Source organism: Tupaia chinensis, unplaced genomic scaffold, assembly GCF_000334495.1.
Source record: "Tupaia chinensis unplaced genomic scaffold, TupChi_1.0 Scaffold139218_1, whole genome shotgun sequence".
NCBI lineage: Eukaryota > Metazoa > Chordata > Mammalia > Scandentia > Tupaiidae > Tupaia > Tupaia belangeri.
The window spans coordinates 216,905-238,164 of NW_006199107.1; the positions used below are offsets into that span (position 1 = coordinate 216,905).

Sequence of the window (21,260 nt, forward strand, 5' to 3'; positions counted from 1 at the left end):
GGGGACAGGGCCACCAGAAATCTGAAGTCCCTGAGAGATCCAGACATGCTCGAAATGAAATGAAATTAACACTTTCTCCTCATACAGGCCATCTCACATACGAAGCCAGTGTGGAGGCATAGCCTGTTCGGTGTTAGAAGTAGACAGATGGCAAAGGGATCACACTCCGAGAAAAACACACCAAAACAAATTTCCTCATTAAAATGAGATCATTCACAATCTTACATGACTGCTATTTCCAGCCAGAACATCTTGGTCTGTCCTATAAACTGATATTTTCTGTTTAATTCTGCTTTTTAAATACTATACAGTTAAATATAAATATGGCCTGCCTTCCAAGATCGTACTTAAAGTTTGGGAGGAAATGCTTCAGCTTTTGCATTTTTTTTTTAAGGTTTTTGCCACAGGATGTGTGTGCTCACTGGAGAGACAGAGAGAGAGAGAGACAGAGAGAGAGAAAGTGAGAAATCACCCCCCCAGGGAGGATGGCCACTCTACAGTCCCTTTTCCTCCATTCTTCTACTAGGATTTTGGGCACATGCACACACACTCTTGGCATGATTTTCAAGCTGCCAGGTGCGGGACTTGAACTGTGGCTGCCCACGTGGGAGTCTAGCACTTTAACCCCCATGCCTCCTGCTGGCCCTCCAGTTTTTGCATTCATAAATGGCCTTAAGCATAAGCAAAATTAACAGAACATTGTTATCCCACGTTTACCAGCCTCATACTTAAATTGTGCATATAAAAGTCCACAGAGGTAAGGAGGCCAAATGGTGCCAGGCAGTATAGTGTTCTGCAAGGCAATCCCACATGAGAAGGTTCCTGGTTCAAATCTGGAGACCTCCCTGAGTCTGCTGGGCATGTACATATGTGTAATCAGGGCTGCATGAACGCTGAGGGTGGATCATGGCATCAAGATCTGTTGAGAGGTCTCTCTCTCTCTCTCCATGGAAGATATGACCAAATAAACTTAAAAAAAAAAAGAAAGAAAGAAAGAAAGAAAGAGAGAGAAGTCCAGAGAGCAGAAGTGTGTTTATGTGCCTGCCACTGCACTGCACATGACAGTCCTGTGCTCCTGTCCCTAACAGCCATGATGCTGCAGGTGCCTCGGAGCACACAGAGCCAGCAGCGACACCAGACCAGACGGTGTTCAATTATGACCCAGAGCGCACTGATTTATGGAAGTATGAACAGATCTACACAGCTGCATTTTCTTTTTAACAAAGTTGTCGCCTAAGAAAACAATGGCTGATTTTGTGCTTGCATTGGCTTTACTTTTCATTTTTCTTTTGATTACACACACACACACACACACACACACACACACATGCACACACGCACCCCATTCCAACCTCCTGCCACCACGGAACTCAAGCATTTTCCTATGTGCATTTCTACCTCCTCCATCAGAGGGTTTCCCAGCAATGGCAGAATGCCAAAAATTCTGAGTTTAATTTCATTCTTCATTCACTATTTGCACAGTCAGTAATTTTTAAAATTACATTTTAAGCAAGAGAAAAAGGGTAGCAAGTTTCTTATTTTTATTTATTTATTTTTCTAAACTTTTTAAAATATTTTTTAAATTTACATTCATTCACTGTACATCATTACAGCATACAAAATGAGATTTTTCCATCCAGAGTACACTGTATATTGTCTCAATCAAGCACATCAACATACATGTTATTGTCAACAAATAAGTTTCTATTTCTTGTCTCCTGTATGTTTTGTTTTTTCTCCCCCATCCTTGATTCCCTATCTCTTATCCTCTGCCATCTCCCACTCTCCTCCCCCACTGTCTCTGGTATCTGTTTGCTTTCTATACTGTTTTTCCCCCATATTTAAAAATTAGCAAGTTTAAACTTGTAAAGAGAACAATGTGAAAGATACTGAGAAAAATGTAAAAAAAAAAAATCACAATATTACCAAGGAATAAAACCAACACAGGGGGTCCATGGGACTCCCCACAAGGAACTAAACAGAAAGATGTGAGCATGACCCTATCCCAAGAGGGGACCATCGGCAAGTAGCCGCAGCCGATCTCCAAAGCAAAGGTTGTACGTACTACTTTTTAAAATACATGTGTTTATTAAACTGGAAATGCAAATAAACCTCAAGTTCCTTGTCTCTTTTGAAAGGTACCCTCATATGAAAGTAGCACACTTACTGCCAATTTTTCATATTTTGAAAAAAATCCCTGTCGTATGTTTTAAATGACAAGAATAACTTTGGCGGTTTATATACACACTGTGGAATATTACTCAGCTCTTAAAAGGAAGGGAATACTTCCATTTGTGATATGACCTACCTGATGAACCTGGAGAACATTCCGTTAAGTGAAATAAACCAGACACTAAGAAAAATGCTGTGTGATCTCACTTGCAAAGAATCTAAAAAATAAAACAAAAGCAGAGGGTAGGATAGGGGTCCCCAGGGGCAGGAAGGGGAGGAATGGGAGACGTATGTCAGAGGTATAAACTGGCAGCTCTGCAGGATGGGTTAGTGCAGAGACCTGAGGCACAGTAGGGGCTGTCGCTATAATATTTCACTCCGTATTGCTGAGAAGAGATTTTAGGTGCTAAAACAAGACAGAGGTAACTATGGGAAGTGCTGGACATGTTCATTTGTTTACCCTAGTAATCATCTTATTCATACATGTACATTAGAACATCACACTGTTCTTTTTTTCTTGGAGAGGTTTTTGCTATAGGGCGCATGCACTCACCAGAAAGAGAGAGAGAGACAGAAAGCAAGAAATCACCCCCCCAGGGGGATGACCGCAATCCCTTCTCCTCCATTTGCCTCTTGGGATCTTGGGCACGCACTCACACACGCCCAGCGTGAGTTTAAGCTAGTAGGTCCAGGACTCGACCTACAGTCGACTACATGGGAGTCCAGTGACATAGCCATTACGCCAACTGCTAGTCCCATATTGTTCATCTTAAATATTGGGTCATTGGTAAAGTCATGATGCATTTTTGCATAGAAAAATACATCATATTTTTCTGATGATTCGATATATATGATGAAAAATACATTAAAACAAGATCAGTTTTTTAAGAACTATTTATTTTATTTTATTTGCTATTATTATTTATATTTTAATATGACCAGACAGAGACAGAGAGAAAAGGGAAAGTGAGAAAGCAAGCTGCCAGGCCTGGGACTCAAACCATGCTTGGCTATGGGGGGAGTCCAGCACCCTAACCACCACACCACCCGCCAGCCCCAGAAGATAATTTTACCCGAGACTAGTATAATTCACTCTATTTGTTAGGTATCTAAGTGCCTGAACAAATTACTTGATCTCTTGGCACCTCGTTATTTTTTATCATATTTTAAATAGGAAGACATTAATAACAACATCCACCTTCTAGGACTACTAGAAAGTTAAAAGAGTAAGAAGTGTGCAATACGGTCAGTTTGGGTAAATAAGAGTCAGCAGAAGTACACGCAGCAGCAGCAGCACCGGAGGAGGAGGAGTAAGGAGCAAGTCCACAGCTAAGGCAGTACCCACAGTGGCGTCCCAGTAGCAGTAGCTGATGAAGTCCACAGCAGCAGTCGCGGAAGCCGCGACAAAGCTCTGTGTTGTAACACTGGCCAGATCTGTGCTAGGTCAAGGAGAGTCTGTGAAATTGTCCACGTCTTCACTCAGCACCGCTGTGGTGCAGAAGATCTGCCCTCTCGTGCTTTAGAGTCTGAGGGTAGCCTGCGTCTTTGCCTGGAACTTAGGGGAAAGCACAGACAATATAAATACTAGGTTACATATTTTGGGTTTGCCTGAGAAAAGCCAAGCAACACCCCGAGGGCTCTCCTGCTAGTAACAATGCCAGGGGAAATGCACTCTGAGGGCCCTAGGAACAAACTCGCCTACCTAGAAGGCTGAACTAGTGCAAAGCCCTGCTGCCCAGCTAAGCTGACTCCCCGCTAAGACCCCAAAAGGACAAGGCAATTGGTCTCTGATCACCTGCTTCTGACGGGACTTCATTACTTTTCTTGATGGAGGAAATGAGTGGGCACAAGAAGTTTAAAAACATATGCAAAAACCATGATGTACCCTGCAAAAATGGCTTGTAAAGCTGTGAATGTTTTTACTGCCCACATACAGAAATGAAGTTTGCGAGCAGATGAAGAGAGCTGACTGTAACAACCTAGGAGTTGTTGGAGGCTTTTGGTTCTTTCGTAGAGCAGTATAAAAACAGGTGGAAGGTGAGAGGTAGCCTGTAGTCCTTAGCTGAAAGAAAACCAAATGTAAAATACTGTGACCTGGGGACAACAGATGGCAGGATGGTTATGTCACTGGACTCTCATGTAGTCAACAGTGGTTCAAGTCCCAGACCCGGTAGCTTAAAACACACTGGGCAAGTGTGCATGCATGCCCAAGGTCTCAAGAGGAAAATGGAGGAGAAGGAATTAAGGCATGGCCATGCATTTCTTGTTTCTGTCTCTCTGTCTCTGTCTCTCTGGGGAGCACCTATACCAAAAATCTCTCTAAAAATACAAAAAAATAAAATACTGCGACCTGCCGATTCAAGCCACTTAATATTTTACTTGAATATTATGTTGCTTTGTTTTAGTACCTGGATATGAAGTGTTTGCCTCTTCATTTTTTAATAGGCTCTGGGAATACGGCTGTGTCACGTCCCATTGCTGCCAGCACGCCTGAAGGGAGCAATTACGGAGCCATAGGTACTTCCTACACGGAGCTCATGTGTGAGGTGTTTCCTGATTCTCCAGGAAATGGGATACAGAGTCCCTTCAACCAGTAATAACTGTGAGCAAGGCAGTCATCCTGCGAGATCGTTTTTTTATGTAAGATGGATAGGTTGGATGATCTAGAAACTTCCTTCCAGCTCTTTCTCCAGCTCTGTTGTTCTGTTTCTGGCTTCCATGAGCCAGCCACACTCGAGCAGAATTTCCTACAATGGTTTCCATCCCTTACCAAGGCCCCTAGGGACTTTTAAATACCCAGCCTGAGTTTACGGCATGAAAGATGTGTCACAGGGCACCTGATGTCTGTCTATTGACTGGTTGTTTTATTCTCAGGTTTCAGTGGAGTAAGGGTGATGAGAAGATTAAGGCAATGTTGCAGGTGAACGGGCTGAAGCCTCCCAGTCCTTCGCTTTGGCTAATTCCGTAACCGAACCTGCTCACTGCCACCCAGTCGTTCCCACAGCAACCCCAGCATTCATTGCGTGGCCTGAAAGGAACAGAATCCCTACTCCTGGCTTCTCAGGGTGGGAGCGTGTTAGGCCATCTGCCCTTCCATGCTTGTGGGCCGATAAAGGGTGCTCCTTAAAATGTCCGTGCAGGGCCTGGGATCCTGTACTCTGACCAGTTTCCATAACGTTGAGAAGCATGTGGGCTCCATGCAGGCTACTTATTTTTAATCCTGTAAGAACAGGATTTTTAAAACCCTCTGAACCAAAGAAACAAAGCAGAAAGTAGGCTGGACTCGTGTGCTCATCGAGCTGCACAAACTCCATCTGCTCTGGGAAACATTCCTGGGAACAGAAGGATTCTTCTCCCTGAGAATGCTGTTCTCATTATGTAATCATAGACATGCATGTGGGGACTTCTGAGTCCGAGACATGCATAGCTGCTGGCTATGTGTGTGCTTACACATGTATGTGATAGATGCGATACCTAACTTGCGTGTGTATGTGCTTATGGATTTATGTTCATATTTTTAAATATGAAACATGAAATGCAAGCATGATGTTATTTTTGCCTCCAAATAGTCAACAGAGCAGATGCCCTTATTCTTTCATAGTATTCAGCCAGAGACAGAGAAGTTAAGTATAAAAATAGGAGAAGATGAAAAATGAAAGTCCACAGAGAAGGAATGGAGAAGAACATGTCTGTGGGTAGGCAGTTCTGAACACCATATTTCCTAGACTAAATCAGCACCATGCCTTTTGCAGAGAGGCTCTGGCTCCTAGGCTCTTCTTGGCTTTGGAAGGCAGATATGTTTTCTGTGTTTCAGATGAGTCAAGCTCCAGTCCTGGGAGGCAGGTGTCCTCCCCCGAGGGTGGGCAACCATGCCAATCCGACACAGACAGCTCCGTGGAGGAGAGCGACTTTGACACCATGCCGGAAATTGAGAGTGATAAAAACATCATCCGGACCAAGGTACCTACCTCAGGCTGGCCTACTCCTTGAGAGGGCAGAAGGATCAGCAGTAGAATAAACTTCAGCCATGCCTTTGCTTCCTTTAGGGAAAAAATCTATTCCCCAGAGAGCTTAGATAAAATATAATTGTGGACTAAAAGCAATAATCTATCAATTAGCAATTCTCTCAAGAAAGAAAGAGTATTAAGGGTCAGCAGAGGGTATGGTGGTTAAGGGTGCTGGGCTCCCACATGGCCAACCATGGTTCTAGTCCTGGACCTGGCAAGCTTACTTTCTCACATTCTCTCTCTCTCTCTGTCTGTCTCTGGTCCAATTAAAAAAATAAATAAAGTTAAAGAAAATAATTATTTTAAAATAAAGAAAGAGTATTAAAAAGAAGTGAGCTTGGGAGAAGCAGATGTTGTGGTGGTTAAGGTACTGGACTTCCACATGGCTGACTGCAGTTCGAATCTCAGACTCAGCAACTTGAAAATCCCACCAGGCTCATGTGTATGAGTGCCCAAAATCTGAAGAGGAGAATGGAGAAGAGGTGACAGTGTGGCCATGTCTCCAGGGGACAACTTCTTTCTCTCTCTCTCTCTCTCTCTCTCTCTCTCTCTCTCTTGCGAAAGTCCACAGAGAAGGAATGGAGAAGAACATGTCTGTGGGTAGGCAGTTCTGAACACCATATTTCCTAGACTAAATCAGCACCATGCCTTTTGCAGAGAGGCTCTGGCTCCTAGGCTCTTCTTGGCTTTGGAAGGCAGATATGTTTTCTGTGTTTCAGATGAGTCAAGCTCCAGTCCTGGGAGGCAGGTGTCCTCCCCCGAGGGTGGGCAACCATGCCAATCTGACACAGACAGCTCCGTGGAGGAGAGCGACTTTGACACCATGCCGGAAATTGAGAGTGATAAAAACATCATCCGGACCAAGGTACCTACCTCAGGCTGGCCTACTCCTTGAGAGGGCAGAAGGATCAGCAGTAGAATAAACTTCAGCCATGCCTTTGCTTCCTTTAGGGAAAAAATCTATTCCCCAGAGAGCTTAGATAAAATATAATTGTGGACTAAAAGCAATAATCTATCAATTAGCAATTCTCTCAAGAAAGAAAGAGTATTAAGGGTCAGCAGAGGGTATGGTGGTTAAGGGTGCTGGGCTCCCACATGGCCAACCATGGTTCTAGTCCTGGACCTGGCAAGCTTACTTTCTCACATTCTCTCTCTCTCTCTGTCTGTCTCTGGTCCAATTAAAAAAATAAATAAAGTTAAAGAAAATAATTATTTTAAAATAAAGAAAGAGTATTAAAAAGAAGTGAGCTTGGGAGAAGCAGATGTTGTGGTGGTTAAGGTACTGGACTTCCACATGGCTGACTGCAGTTCGAATCTCAGACTCAGCAACTTGAAAATCCCACCAGGCTCATGTGTATGAGTGCCCAAAATCTGAAGAGGAGAATGGAGAAGAGGTGACAGTGTGGCCATGTCTCCAGGGGACAACTTCTTTCTCTCTCTCTCTCTCTCTCTCTCTCTCTCTCTCTTGCAAGTGCTTGGAAAAAAAGAGAGAGAGAGAGAATATTAAAATAGGCTGAGGGTCTGAAGTGACTGGCTATTAAAAGATGAAGGGATCTAACCAGATGATAGAGATTCATTTGGAACCCGGAAAGCTTCCTGGTTCTGTACAGACCATCTCTCAGGAGTAAGGCCCGTGTTTTTCTGGTGTTAGTATCTGGTGTCACAGCCAATAAGAGATAAGAAGGCGAATTGCCTTAACCTTATGTAATTCAAGAATCACATAGTGGGGAACCAGCAGTTAGCATAATGGCTATGTCGCTGGACTCCCACGTAGTCGACCGCAGTTCACGTCCCGGACCTGGTGGCTTATAACTCACGCCGGGCGCGTGTGCATGCATGCCCAAGATCCCGAGAGGAGAATGGAGGAGAAGGGATTGTGGCGTGACCATCTCCCTGGGGGGTGATTTCTCGCTTTCTGTCTCTCTGTCTCTCTCTGTCTGTCTGGCGAGCACACGCGCCCTATAGTGAAAACCTCTCCAAAAAAAGAAAAAGAAAAAGAATCACATAGCTCTGAGGTCTGGGAAATCCATTCTTGAGATGGAAGAATTCAGCACTCCCAGTAGGATTCTCACATCAGCAATCCTTAATATTCTAGGGAAAATATTAGGATATTTTATTAAGGTATGTTAGGAAAAGCAAAATTAAAAGTCTTATTGAGTAATTGTAACCCCTAGTGAGAAATTAAATGGAAATTTGCAAAGACCTCCTTTGTATCTTATACAAGAAAAACCATGTACATTTTTGCGTTCTCTTTTTATCTGGCGGCCCAGATGTTCCTTTACCTATCAGATCTATCCAGGAAGGACCGAAGAATTGTCAGCAAAAAGTATAAGATTTATTTTTGGTAAGTAGATGACCCATAGGACCATGGTTCCCTTAAGTAAACTTAAAAGTCTCTTTGTAAAAGCCACAATCACTTACGTCACAAAGTTTGAGTCTTTCATGGGGCACGGGATGAGGCCACCAGCCAGTCGCAGGTAGATCCATGATGTCGTGCACATAGACACGGTCTCCCTTCCTGTCATGGCTGAGCTGCCTGCAAGGATTGCTCCCTCCCCTCAGAAAGCCCCAAGCTGACCGTTGTCCTTTGACAGCTCCTCCCATTCCTTCTTCCGAAGGATGCCCTCTAACTTGGATATCGACAATAGGAAAAAACAGGGGACAAGGGGCCTCATGGAATTTTGCAGTGGGACCATCATCTTGGAAATAAGATTTATCAAAGAGAGTCACCCCTTCGTGTGATCTCTCCCCCATTACTTTACTTTGATCACTTGAATCTAACAACATCCTAAAGAGATAGACCTTTGATAATGTGAAGAAGCAGATATCATTTATACTGCTCTACTAGAGCAGAAGCAGATATCATTTATACTGCTCTACTAATGGCTGTATGGACAGGAAGGGGAAAAAAACTCATATATTGGGTGCCAATCACTAACCTTGTCATCTTTCGGTTAGTATTTTCAGTGTTCTGCTCTGCCTCCAAACTAATAGCAGCCAAAAGGAGTTGTTCTTTACGTCCTTATCTCTCCTTTAGGTGAGACATTATGTACCAAATGGAAGAGAGAGGTGGGGAAGACTGGAGAACAGAAACCACCTAGTTAGCCTCAGACTAGTTTTACAAGTTAATTATGGAGTTATAGAATAGAAGCATTCTTTACAGAAAATTGAGCAAAGACCCAGCTGGGGCGGTACAGTGTGCAATACTGGAGCCACGTGGGAAGGTTCAGAGTTCAATCCTGGGTCAACAGTGCACCTGTGTCCTGGCTGGCTGGAAGGTTTGGGGGTGCACCGTAGCCTGGGAAGGTCCTGTTGGGGGTCCGTGTTTCACTCTCCCTCCCCCTCTACCTCTCTCTTTCAATAGATAAACTTAGAAAAGAAAAGGGAGAGGAAAGGAAAGGGAAAAGAAAGAAAAAAGAAAAGGAAAGCAGTTGAGCAGAGTCCCCACTCTTCATTTAGGAATAATGTCCAGTTCTTTCTGCCTGCTTAGGAACATCACCACCATCGCTGTGTTTTACGCACTGCCAGTCATCCAGCTGGTCATCACCTACCAGACAGTAAGTGCTCCCTAGCCCGCAGTCCCAGCTCCCGTCCTGCAGGGGGAGTCTTCGCTGTGACTTACAGAGGAGGCTATTATTGGCATCAGGTGAAGAATGGACTTCCCACTTGGGTTCCAGCCGGACTTCTTGCTTTGACCTTTCAGTCTAGTTTCCAACTATTTATTGTCTCATAGTCATTTGACCGTAATATCTACGAACTCCATCTGCTATTTACCAGCCTGAGCTTTCTCATCATCATGGGATAAGAAGGAGCGCAAATAAAGCCTCAGACCGACATGAAGAAACCTAATAGCTGATTTAGCCTGTGCCTTTTCGTTAAGGATAATATGTTTTGGAAAATTGAAAACAACTTTATAAAACTAACAAAATATTAAAATAAAAACAAAAATAATTTTTAAAAAACAAAAGAAAATAATATTAAAATCTTTTGAGAATCAACATTGTTTCTTTATAGGCCCGAGGGTCTAGGTCATGTAAGTGACCTCCTCTAGAATTTATCACACACAAGAAAGCCCATTAGAAGAGCACAAAGCTGAAGGTTTCTAATGCTGCTGCTCTTAAACTTGCCTAAAATCATCTGAGGATCTTTTTTAAAAAATCCCAGTGTCCTGGCTGTACTCCGTACCCATTTGAGAGTGGAACCAGGGATCAGTATTGTCTAAACCTGCAGCAATTCCAAAGGATGGCCAAGTTGGAGAACTAACGGCTTAATAATACTAGGCAATTCCACGCTTACTATGTAATGAAGGCAAGGCCGTCCTGATGTTTAAGCACCGCTGTTTGTAATGTAAATATGCTGTGCTTACACTGGGACCCTGTCAGAAGAGACAGCTGGGCTGTACTTTAGGAAGGTGTTTGATCGAGATGATGATAAATTGGAAAACTAAACACACATCTCATGTCTACCTGCCCCATGGTTATCATTTCCACCTTGAGGGTGGGACAACTCCAGAGATCCCAGCATTAATCTAGAAAATAGGACGTGGGGTGACAGTCCTAACATGTAAGTCCCCATGTTAGCTCCCTTTCACAATCCTTTTATTACAGTGACAAAGGAAACACACTAGAAGCTCCCTGGAGGCCCCATGATGAGATTCACAGATTTCCATTTAGAGCAAGCTGGTAACATCTCAGACAAGTGAGTCTGCTGAGAAGCAGCTGCAGATCCTAATCCCGCCTGCCGAGAAGGAGCATTGCTTCCAGCCAAACGCTCACTCGTCGCCCTGAGGCCTGCCTGCTCTTTGTGACTCCAGGCAGGGCTCGGAGGATGGAGAAGACGTGTAATTCCACTTCTTGATTTTACAGGTGGTCAATGTCACTGGCAACCAGGACATCTGTTACTACAACTTCCTCTGCGCTCACCCCCTGGGCGTCCTGAGGTAAACCCAGTCCTCTGCCTGAGAGGCAATTGGACATTTCTCTCTAATGTTGTGATTTCGGTTTTTAAAAATCCTAAAAACAACCACAGAAAACTACCACAGTCAAGGGTAAGAGTAATTAGTCCCAGATGAGAGCGGGTATACTTCTGTCACTGCTGTGTGAAACCTCGGGAAACAATCCCAAGAATGGCCTGTTCAGAGGAAGGCAGTGGTGTTTTTGGAAACACCAACTGGTGTTCTTATGATGGCATTCACTCATGGGTGAGAGCTGGCAGTCTGCTGTTTCCCTCAATCCAATCAACGCCTTATAAGACAGATGCTAGTACCGCCGATTTTAGAAGAAGACTCTTTGGCGTAGTCAGGTACAGACTTGCTGAAGGTTCCTCAGCTGCTCATGATGTCAGGACTCAACCCCAGGCCTGTGACCTCCAAGACCCTGCTCTAGCCACCAGAACTTGCTGACAAGGAAAGAACGCTAGGTTGGGAGTTGCGAGCCTAGTCTACACTCCAGAGCTGAACCAGCCTCGGTTTCCTGAAAAAACGTGGCTAGCTGTCATCGACCCCCACTTATACAGAAACTTACCATCAGAGACACATAGCATGCCTCTGTGAGAATTCCCTGTCACAACGCAGCTGGGACACTTACCTGTCTTTGGAGCAACTCTTTCCTCTTTCCCAGGGTTCACAGCGTGCCAGTGCCGTGAGGACAAGAGAGGATGGGGTGGGGGTAGGAAAGCTGAGCAGGCACCTGTAAGAGGTCACAGCCGTATTATCCTGAGCTAAGCACACACCCTCAAGTGCAGAGGTTAGCTTAAAGATGATCTCTGATGATTTTCTGATCGTGAAATCTTACGGGAAGGTTGGTGATAGAGAATACCCAGTGACAAGTCCTCTCGCTCATTCATGCTTCCGTTCATTCTCCGAATCCTTTGATTGCCTGATCCTCTTGTGGTGTCTCACTCATCCCTGTAGTGCCTTCAACAATATTCTCAGTAACCTGGGCCATGTGCTTCTGGGCTTCCTCTTCCTGCTGTGCTTCCTCTGCCTGCTGATAGTGCTGCGCCGAGATGTGCTCCATCGAAGAGCGCTGGAAGCTAAAGACATCTTTGCTATGGTGAGGAGGGAGTAGGGGAGTCGGATGTGGGAGCCAGGAAGAGTTGTGGTTCCAAACAAGACCTGCAAAGGGGAAAGACGGCTGGCTTGATTGTGTGATGAGGATGATGTGTGATAAACCGCCTGCCGCCAGACCCCTGGGCTTCCAGAGCCGGTAACTATGTTGTGAATCAGGATCTCAGGATCTTTCTATTAACCGCTCTCTCTCCTTTCTCAGGAGTATGGGATTCCCAAACACTTTGGTCTCTTCTATGCTATGGGCATTGCATTGATGATGGAAGGGGTACTCAGTGCATGTTACCACGTCTGCCCGAATTACTCCAACTTCCAATTCGGTAATTAAAGTTTATACCCAGATTTCAGTTATAGGAGTCTTATCCTAGGACCCTTTCAAAAATGCCAGGGCCATGCTTGGAAGAATATAATGGCATTTTAGTTGGTCATGGTGGTGCATATCTGGAATACTAACTCCTGGGGAGGCTGAAGCAGGAGGATCACAGTTCAAGGCCAGCCTGGCAACATGACGAAACTCTGTCTCAGAAAAAGTAAATAAATAAGATTTTATGTGAGCTCAAGTGATCAGAGAGCACCTCACAACAGACCCTGTTTTTCAATGTTGGACCACTTTTTCTCTCTGATAGCTTTTTTTGTTTGTTTTTAGAGAGGTTTTTGCTATAGGGTGCATGCACTCACCAGACAGACAGAGAGAGACAGAGAGACAGAAAGCGAGAAATCACCCCCCAGGGAGGATGGCCACACCACAATCCCTTCTCCTCCGTTCTCCTCTCGGGATCTTGGGCACACACGCACATGCGCCCGGCGTGAGTTTTAAGCCACCAGGTCCGGGACATGAACCACGGTCGACTACATAGGAATCCAGTGACATAGCCATTACGCTAACTGTTGGTCCCAGCTTTTTTTTTTTTTTTTATATAGTTTTGCTATCGGGCATGTGTGCTCACCAGAAAGAGAGAGACAGAGACAGATAGCGAGAAATCACCCCCCTGGGGGATGACCATGCCACAATCCCTTCTCCTCCATTCCCCTCTCAGGATCTTGGGCACGCATACATATGCACCCGGCATGAGTTTAAGTCACTGGGTCCAGGACTCGAACTACGGTCGACTACATGGGAGTTCAGCGACATAGCCATTATGCTAACTGCTGGTCCCTCTCTGATAGCTTTTCCAATTAGAAAACTTTCACACTAAATGATCACATGGCTAGGTCTGAAGGCAGGCTTTGGGCAGCAAGCCAGCGAGAACCCCACCAGCAGACTTCTAGAAAGGTTCTTCTATGTAACTTAGCATAATTAAGCAGTAACTCTGCTTCAGGATGAAAGCAATAGAAAAAAAAATCCAATTCATACTGGATTGAAAACTAAAGACATGTATCAGCTCACCGTTTGCAAGTCCAGAGGTAGAAAGTCGCCCATGGCTACTCATTTGGTGGCCCTGATCCATTTTTCTATGATCCTTTTGGCTATGCCCAACCTGTATGTTGGGTGTTTTTTTTTATTTTCTTTTTTTGGAGAGGTGGGTTTTTTTGTTGTTTTTTTGTTTTGTTTTGTTTTGTTTTTTGCTATAGGGTGCATGCGCTCGCCAGACAGACAGAGAGAGACAGAGAGACAGAAAGTAAGAAATCACCCCCCAGGGGGGATGGCCATGCCACAATCCCTTCTCCTCCATTCTCCTCTCGGGATCCTGGGTATGCACGCACACGTGCCCGGCTTGATTTTTAAGCCACCGGGTCCAGGACTCAAACCGCAGTTGACTACATGGGAGTCAAGGACATAGCCATTACGCTAACTGCTGGTCCCCTGTATGTTGGTTTTATCCTCAGGCTATCTTTCCTCATGATGACAAAGTAGTTAGAGCAGGTGCTGGTTATAGCAGGTCTCCACCCTACAGCTCCAGAGGAGATAACAAGCTGGCTTCTGGAAATCTCATTTAGAAGCAAAGAAACTTCTTTTGCAGAACTTCCAGACAATGTTCCCTTGCACTTCAACAGCTTGAACAGTCAGGATTCTATTCCTGAATCAATCCTTAAGTGCTGGTTGGCTCAGGCCTGGATGGCTACACCAATCAGCAAAGGAGGTGGGATTACTTTAGACCAATCACAACGTGGGTTTTTTTGTTGTTTTTTTGTTTTGTTTTGTTTTGTTTTTTGCTATAGGGTGCATGCGCTCGCCAGACAGACAGAGAGAGACAGAGAGACAGAAAGTAAGAAATCACCCCCCAGGGGGGATGGCCATGCCACAATCCCTTCTCCTCCATTCTCCTCTCGGGATCCTGGGTATGCACGCACACGTGCCCGGCTTGATTTTTAAGCCACCGGGTCCAGGACTCAAACCGCAGTTGACTACATGGGAGTCAAGGACATAGCCATTACGCTAACTGCTGGTCCCCTGTATGTTGGTTTTATCCTCAGGCTATCTTTCCTCATGATGACAAAGTAGTTAGAGCAGGTGCTGGTTATAGCAGGTCTCCACCCTACAGCTCCAGAGGAGATAACAAGCTGGCTTCTGGAAATCTCATTTAGAAGCAAAGAAACTTCTTTTGCAGAACTTCCAGACAATGTTCCCTTGCACTTCAACAGCTTGAACAGTCAGGATTCTATTCCTGAATCAATCCTTAAGTGCTGGTTGGCTCAGGCCTGGATGGCTACACCAATCAGCAAAGGAGGTGGGATTACTTTAGACCAATCACAACTATCCCTGAGGCCAAGAGTGGGGTTAGCTTTCTTGAAGCAAAGGGGCTCAAGTGTGCATTTCTGAGCTGAAAAGAGGGTACATATTGAGTTAGTATTGAGGTGCTGGAAAGGAGACAGGGAAGCGTTGATGCGGGTAGGCAATGAGACAGCAAGCTGTCTTTCAGAAATCTCATTTAAAAGCAAAGAAATTTCTTTTGAGAAACTCCCAGACAATGCCCCCTTGCAACTCAACAGCAATGAACAATGTCCCCCACACTGAAGCATACGGGTTTTTAAGACACATTTTCATGTTTGTGCTCTGGCTGTTAATTCATAACACCAGACATTCTGTCACACTTAATTTTTTAAATTGAAAACATTTTTTTAAAAAAAACTACAGAGCACAATTATCACTCACCACTCAGAATCAGTAAACATCAACATTTCTAAATATCTGCCTTAGACCTACTTCTAAAGAAAGAACATGTTGCCGTGAAGGTTAGACTTACTTTGAATGGCTTCCCAAACTTAATCCCCTCATTCCTCCCTCAGAGGCAACAACTATGATTAATTTGGTATTCATCCTTCTAGTCTGATTTTATATTTTTATTACATTTGTAGTAAACTACCATTAACTTATCATACTGGGTTCTACGACCTTTCTTTTTCATACAACAATACGTTTCAACATTTATCAACACTGCAAAATAAAGTATACTCTGGATGGAAAATCTCATTTTGTATGCTGTAATGATGTACAGTGAATGAATGCAAATAAATAAATTGAAAAAGAAAAAAAAACATTTATCAACATTGAATCAAGGGCTTATAGTTCATTTATTTTTAAGGTTGTCATATTCTATTAATAAAAATATATCGCATGGGACCAGCAGTTGGAGTAATGGCTATGTCACTGGACTCCGATATAGTCAACTGTGGTTCGAGTCCCAGACTTGGTGGCTCGAACTCATGCCAGGCACATGTGTATGTGTGCCCAAGATCCCAAGAGGAGAATGGAAAAGTAGGGATTGTGGCATGGCGATCCCCCCCAGGAGGGTGATTTCTCGCTTTCTGTCTCTGTCCCTTTCTGACTTTCTGGTGAGCACACACGCCCTATAGCAAAAACCTCTCAAAAAAAAAAGGAAAAAAAAATATATATGTATATATATCACATGTATCAGTTTCCCCATTAAACAACCTTCGATTGTTGCCAGTGTTCTGCGATTACAGACAGTACTGCGAGGATCTTTCTTTTATATGTCTTTTTGTGCACATGTGCGAGAGGGTCCCCAGGATACCTAGAAGTAGAATTTTTGAGTTATCAAGTTTGGGTATCTTCCAGTTTGCCAAAAACTGCCAAGCTTCTCTGCAGGGTATTAATTGCCACTCTGATTGAGTTTCCATTTCCTCACATCATTATTAACATGTGTTATTGTCAGACATATAATATTGTACTAAATTTTTGAATAATAAAGGGCATTGCATTCTTAATTTGCTTTTCCATAGTTCTAAGGCAGCTAAGCTACGTTTAGTCTTTAGCTATTTTCCATCAGTGGATATAAAGTGCATTGATCGGTGTGATTATGCGTCAGGATGCTGAGTACAACCTGCCACATCTATGTTATGTTATTGTCACACTGTGAAAGAAGAACTATTGGGTCATCAGAAAAGTCATGATGTATTTTTCTTTGTCTTTTTCTATACGAAAATGCCTCATGATTTTTCTAATATTGAATTTATCATATCAGATGTTTTTCTTCTGATGGAAAGGGGTTAGAGTGGGGTGAGTGGGGTCTTCCTGGAGGATGGGTCTAGGCTGCCATGGTGGAGGTCTCGCAGTGGGAGGGTGACTAATCCTCCATGGGCAGAAGTAAGGAGTACTCAGGGGCTGAAGGAAAGTCTAGAAGTATTTTCTGTCTGTTGCCTACTGAATCCTGACCATCTCGGCTTCTCCTCTGGGTCCTCAGACACCTCCTTCATGTACATGATCGCGGGTCTCTGCATGCTGAAGCTCTACCAGACCCGCCACCCGGACATCAACGCCAGCGCCTACTCAGCCTACGCGTCCTTCGCAGCGGTCATTACGCTCACCGTCCTCGGAGTGGTGCGTCCCTCTCCACCTGCTTTCAGTCTGGCTCTAGAAAAGTGCCTTCTTGGGAGGCTTTTCATTATTTATTTGTTGCTTGTTGAACACCGGGTGAACAGGTTTGGATGAACCATGACCCTCAGCCCAGGACTCACTCTCCTTATTGGGTCACCCAGGGCACACTTTGGCTTAATAATTCAGCTGGTTATGCACAATAATGTAAAATTATCCTGCATACTTTTAGCAGAAAGCCAGGGCCTGGCTTCTATGAGACTGGAGCAGAGCTGGACAAGCTGGCTGGAGACACCAACTTAAAGGAACAGAAACCACTTTCTAAAAGTGCCTAGGCAGCAAGCGCGGGCTGTTTTCAGGTGTTTATACAGCAGTAACTTCGACTCTGCTCCTTTGCCATTGTTGTTCAGCTGCTTCCCCTGTATCTTCCTTTTTCCATTTTCCTTTGACCAGGGGGACCATTATTTTACCTGCTTACCATGGAGTAAGAGCCTCATGAGTTTCAAGAAGGAGGAGAAAACACAAACACACACACACCTTTGCTTTGAGCTTCTTGTGCACACATGAGATACAGAATTATTTTAATAAGATCCCTAGAAAAACCCCCAAATGAAGGTAACTTCCATCTTTGCTTCTAGGTGTTTGGAAAAAATGATGTGTGGTTCTGGATCATCTTCTCTGTGATCCACATCCTGGCCTCGCTGGCCCTCAGCACTCAGATCTACTACATGGGTCGCTTCAAGATAGGTGAGTCCCCTGTAATTCTCTAACCCAGTCACCTGCCTTATCTTGGTGTTACCACCGTAAGCACGCGCTCCGAGTTCTGTGTTGTGTTTAATAGCATGTTTTCTCTCCAAGAGTTTCCTCTTTTTTATAGGATTGCAATAAACTGCTACAATTTGTTCTATTTTCAGCCAAGAAATAAACTTGCCATACCTCAGGACTGAGGCATACCATAAACACTTTACAATCCACCAAACTTGGAAAGTGCATGTGAAGAATGATAAGTAATCATAGTACTATTTCTACCTAGAAGATCATTTTGCAATTTGCAACATTTAAAAGGAGCTTTCCTTTTCCATTCTTTTATTCTTTCCTTTCTTTTTTAATTTGCCAGAGGGCATATGTGCTCACCAGGATGCGAGATAGAGAGACAGAGACAGACAGAGGGAGGAAAAATGAGAAAGCATCTCTCTACGGGCAATGGTCACACCACAGTCCCTTCTCTTCCATCTCTCCCCCCTTTCAGGACTTTGGGCATGCATGCACATGTATTTGGCGTGTTTCTTAAACCGCTGGATCCAAGACTCAAATGTGCTGTCAGTCATGTAGGACCTAACCACCTTAACCACCATGCCATGGGCTGACCCAGGAATATTTCTTTAATGATGCAAAATTGTTATCAAGAGTGAATATTATATATTATTTCCAGATTCTAGGTCTGGAATGTTTTGAGACCGACTTGCCAATCTTAGAAGCAGGACACCTGCTAAAAAAACCATGTGGGTTACCAGGGAGCACTGATGTTCTCCTGAAGGCAGCCCATGAGCTGCTATCAGTCAGCCATCAAACATTGGAACAGGTTGAAGTTGTTTTAGAGGATTTACATTTCACAAACCATATTAAGATCAGGAAGTCAGACTTAAATTTTTTGTGTGTATTTCGAGACAAATCCATTATATATAAACAGAGGCCCACCCCTAATATTTATAGAGCCCAGGGCAAGAGTACAAATAAAAGCCCACATGTCATATGGGTAATAAACAAAACAAACAAAAACCTCAAAGTTATAAAGCAGATTCAAAATCTATTAAGTATAAGAGAGAAAAATAAAGAGGAAAGGAAAGGAAATGAGAAGGAGAGAAAGACCAACAAACTGGAAAATAGAATAAACCTTCATTATGGCCTAGAAGGTCCCTGTTCACATTTAGAATTCTCAGCCCTCAGAAGAACACTAGGACACAGCTGTGTAGGAGAGCTAGTCCCATCCCTTTCCCTTCTTTCCTTCCCACCTCTGGCTCTCTCCGTATCTTAAGGGGTTTCACAGGAATGCATATGGACACCCTTGTCCAATAGCCAATATCAACCTACATCCCTACATAGAGACACTACCTGGCCATTCCTTCCCTCTGGAAGTCCACAGTAATGGAGCCACCTACCCTCAGGAAGATGGTACAGGAAGGAGGCTATGCTTAAGGCCATCTGGGAAGGGAATTTGGAGGTTCAGGCATTCAGATTGTGTCCTGAGGAGGATTAGTCCCCTTGCCCTGCATACTCCTCCTTAACACATGGGGGAATAAAGGTCTTCAAAAATGTAGGGTCCCTGTTGCCCAGGTCTAAGAGAAATTCTACATAAACAAGTAAATGGCTTTTGGGCTAGAAGACCCACTAAAACAATTTCTCATTTTCACTATTTAGTTTTCCCTTTGGACCTGGTCAGCAGATCTACTCATGGTATGAACATAGCTGATGTACCTCCAGATCCCTCACTCACATTAGCCAGTTGTGTAGAACATTTGATATGGCCCTCTGAGCACACAGAATTAACTTCCAAAAGGAAAATAATTTGGATCATTGTTCTAGTTTCCTCCAGAGTTAGAAAAATAAACTTGAAACAGATCTAGAAAAGACAACCATAGAATTTATCTAGAATCATAAAAGACCCCATATTGCCAAAGGAATGCTGTGCAAGAAGAGTGGAGTGGGTGGCATATCACTCCCTGACCCCAGGATATACTATAAAGCTGTTATAATCAAAACCCATTGTATTGGCATGAAAGTAGACAGGCAGACCAATGGAATAGAATAGAGACCTCAGAAATAAACCCCAAAGCTTACAGACAGCTGACTTTTGACAAAGAATAATAGTCAACCCACTGGGAAAAGGAAAATTCTTTAGGAAATAGTACTGGGGAAACTGGATATCCACCTACAGAAAGATGAAACTTAATCCCTATTTTTCACCACTAACAAAAATCAACTCAAAATGGATCAAAGATCTGAACCTAAGACCTCAAGCTATAAAACTACTGGTGGAAAATACTCGGGAAACTGGGAGACATTGGGGTAGGATAGACTTCTTAAATAAGATTATCAAAGCACAAGCAATAATCCCTAAAATAGACAAGTGGGACTATATCAGACTAGGAAGTTTCTGCACAGCAAAGGACACACTAATTAGTGTGAATTGACAACCCTCAAAATGGTATATTTTTGTAAAATATGCCTCAGACAAAGGACTGATAACCAAAATACACAGGGAACTCAAGTAGCTTACTCAAAACAAACAAACAAAAAAGATTAACCCAATTAAAAGATGGGAAAATGAGCTGAACGAAAATCTCTCTAAGGAAGACGTACAAACAACCAAAAAGCACATGAGATAATGCTCAACACCCCTCATCATAAGGGAAATACAGATTAAAACCATGAGATACCACCTAACCCTTTCAGAACGGCATAGATGAAAAGTACAAAAAGTGATAAGTGTTGGAGGGGATGTGGTGAAAGGGAAACTCTCCTGCACTGCTGGTGGGAATGTAAACTGGTTCAGCCACTGTGGAAAACAACCCGGAGGTTCCTCAAAGACCTACAAATAGAACTACCATTTGATCCAGCAATCTCACTTCTGGGTATCTGACCAAAGGACAGGAGAATGCTCAGTCAGAAAAGTGCTTGCACATCAATGTTTATTGCAGCATTATGCACGATCGCTAAGACATGAAACCAACCCAAATGTCCACAAACAGATGAATGGATGGAAAAAGTGTGACACATATACTATACGGAATATTATTCAGCCATAAAAACAATAAGACCCTAGCATTTGATAGAAAATGGTTGAATATGCAGGATCTATTGCTGAGTGAAACAAGCCAGATTATGAAAGAAAGATATTGGATGTATCCACTTAATGTATACCAACTATCCACGCTTTATGGTAGGGATCGAAATATCGGAGGGCATTAAAGCAGTGAAAACAGTTATGGATGCTGAAGACAGTGTGGAACGGGGTGGGAGAAGGGAAAAGTATAGAAAAGGATAGCAAGGGAACCAGCAGTTAGCATAATGGCTATGTCGCTGGACTCCCACGTAGTCGACCACGGTTCGTGTCCCGGACCCGGTGGCTTAAAACTCACTCTGGGCGCGTGTGCGTGCATGCCCAAGATCCCGAGAGGAGAATGGAGGAGAAGGGATTGCGGCGTGACCATCCCCCCTGGGGGGTGATTTCTCGCTTTCT

At 43.8% G+C, this 21,260-nt stretch overlaps 1 protein-coding gene across 1 annotated transcript in view; it reads left to right on the forward strand.

Moving 5' to 3' along the window:
* SIDT1 (SID1 transmembrane family member 1) overlaps window positions 1–21,260 on the forward strand; it is a 62,204-nt gene that overhangs the window by 24,315 nt on the left and 16,629 nt on the right. The window contains 9 exon segments of the mRNA XM_027765651.1: window positions 4,618–4,689; window positions 5,987–6,132; window positions 8,450–8,523; window positions 9,670–9,736; window positions 11,045–11,118; window positions 12,091–12,232; window positions 12,449–12,566; window positions 16,890–17,026; window positions 17,659–17,767. Of these exon segments, the coding sequence (XP_027621452.1) occupies window positions 4,618–4,689; window positions 5,987–6,132; window positions 8,450–8,523; window positions 9,670–9,736; window positions 11,045–11,118; window positions 12,091–12,232; window positions 12,449–12,566; window positions 16,890–17,026; window positions 17,659–17,767 (939 nt within the window).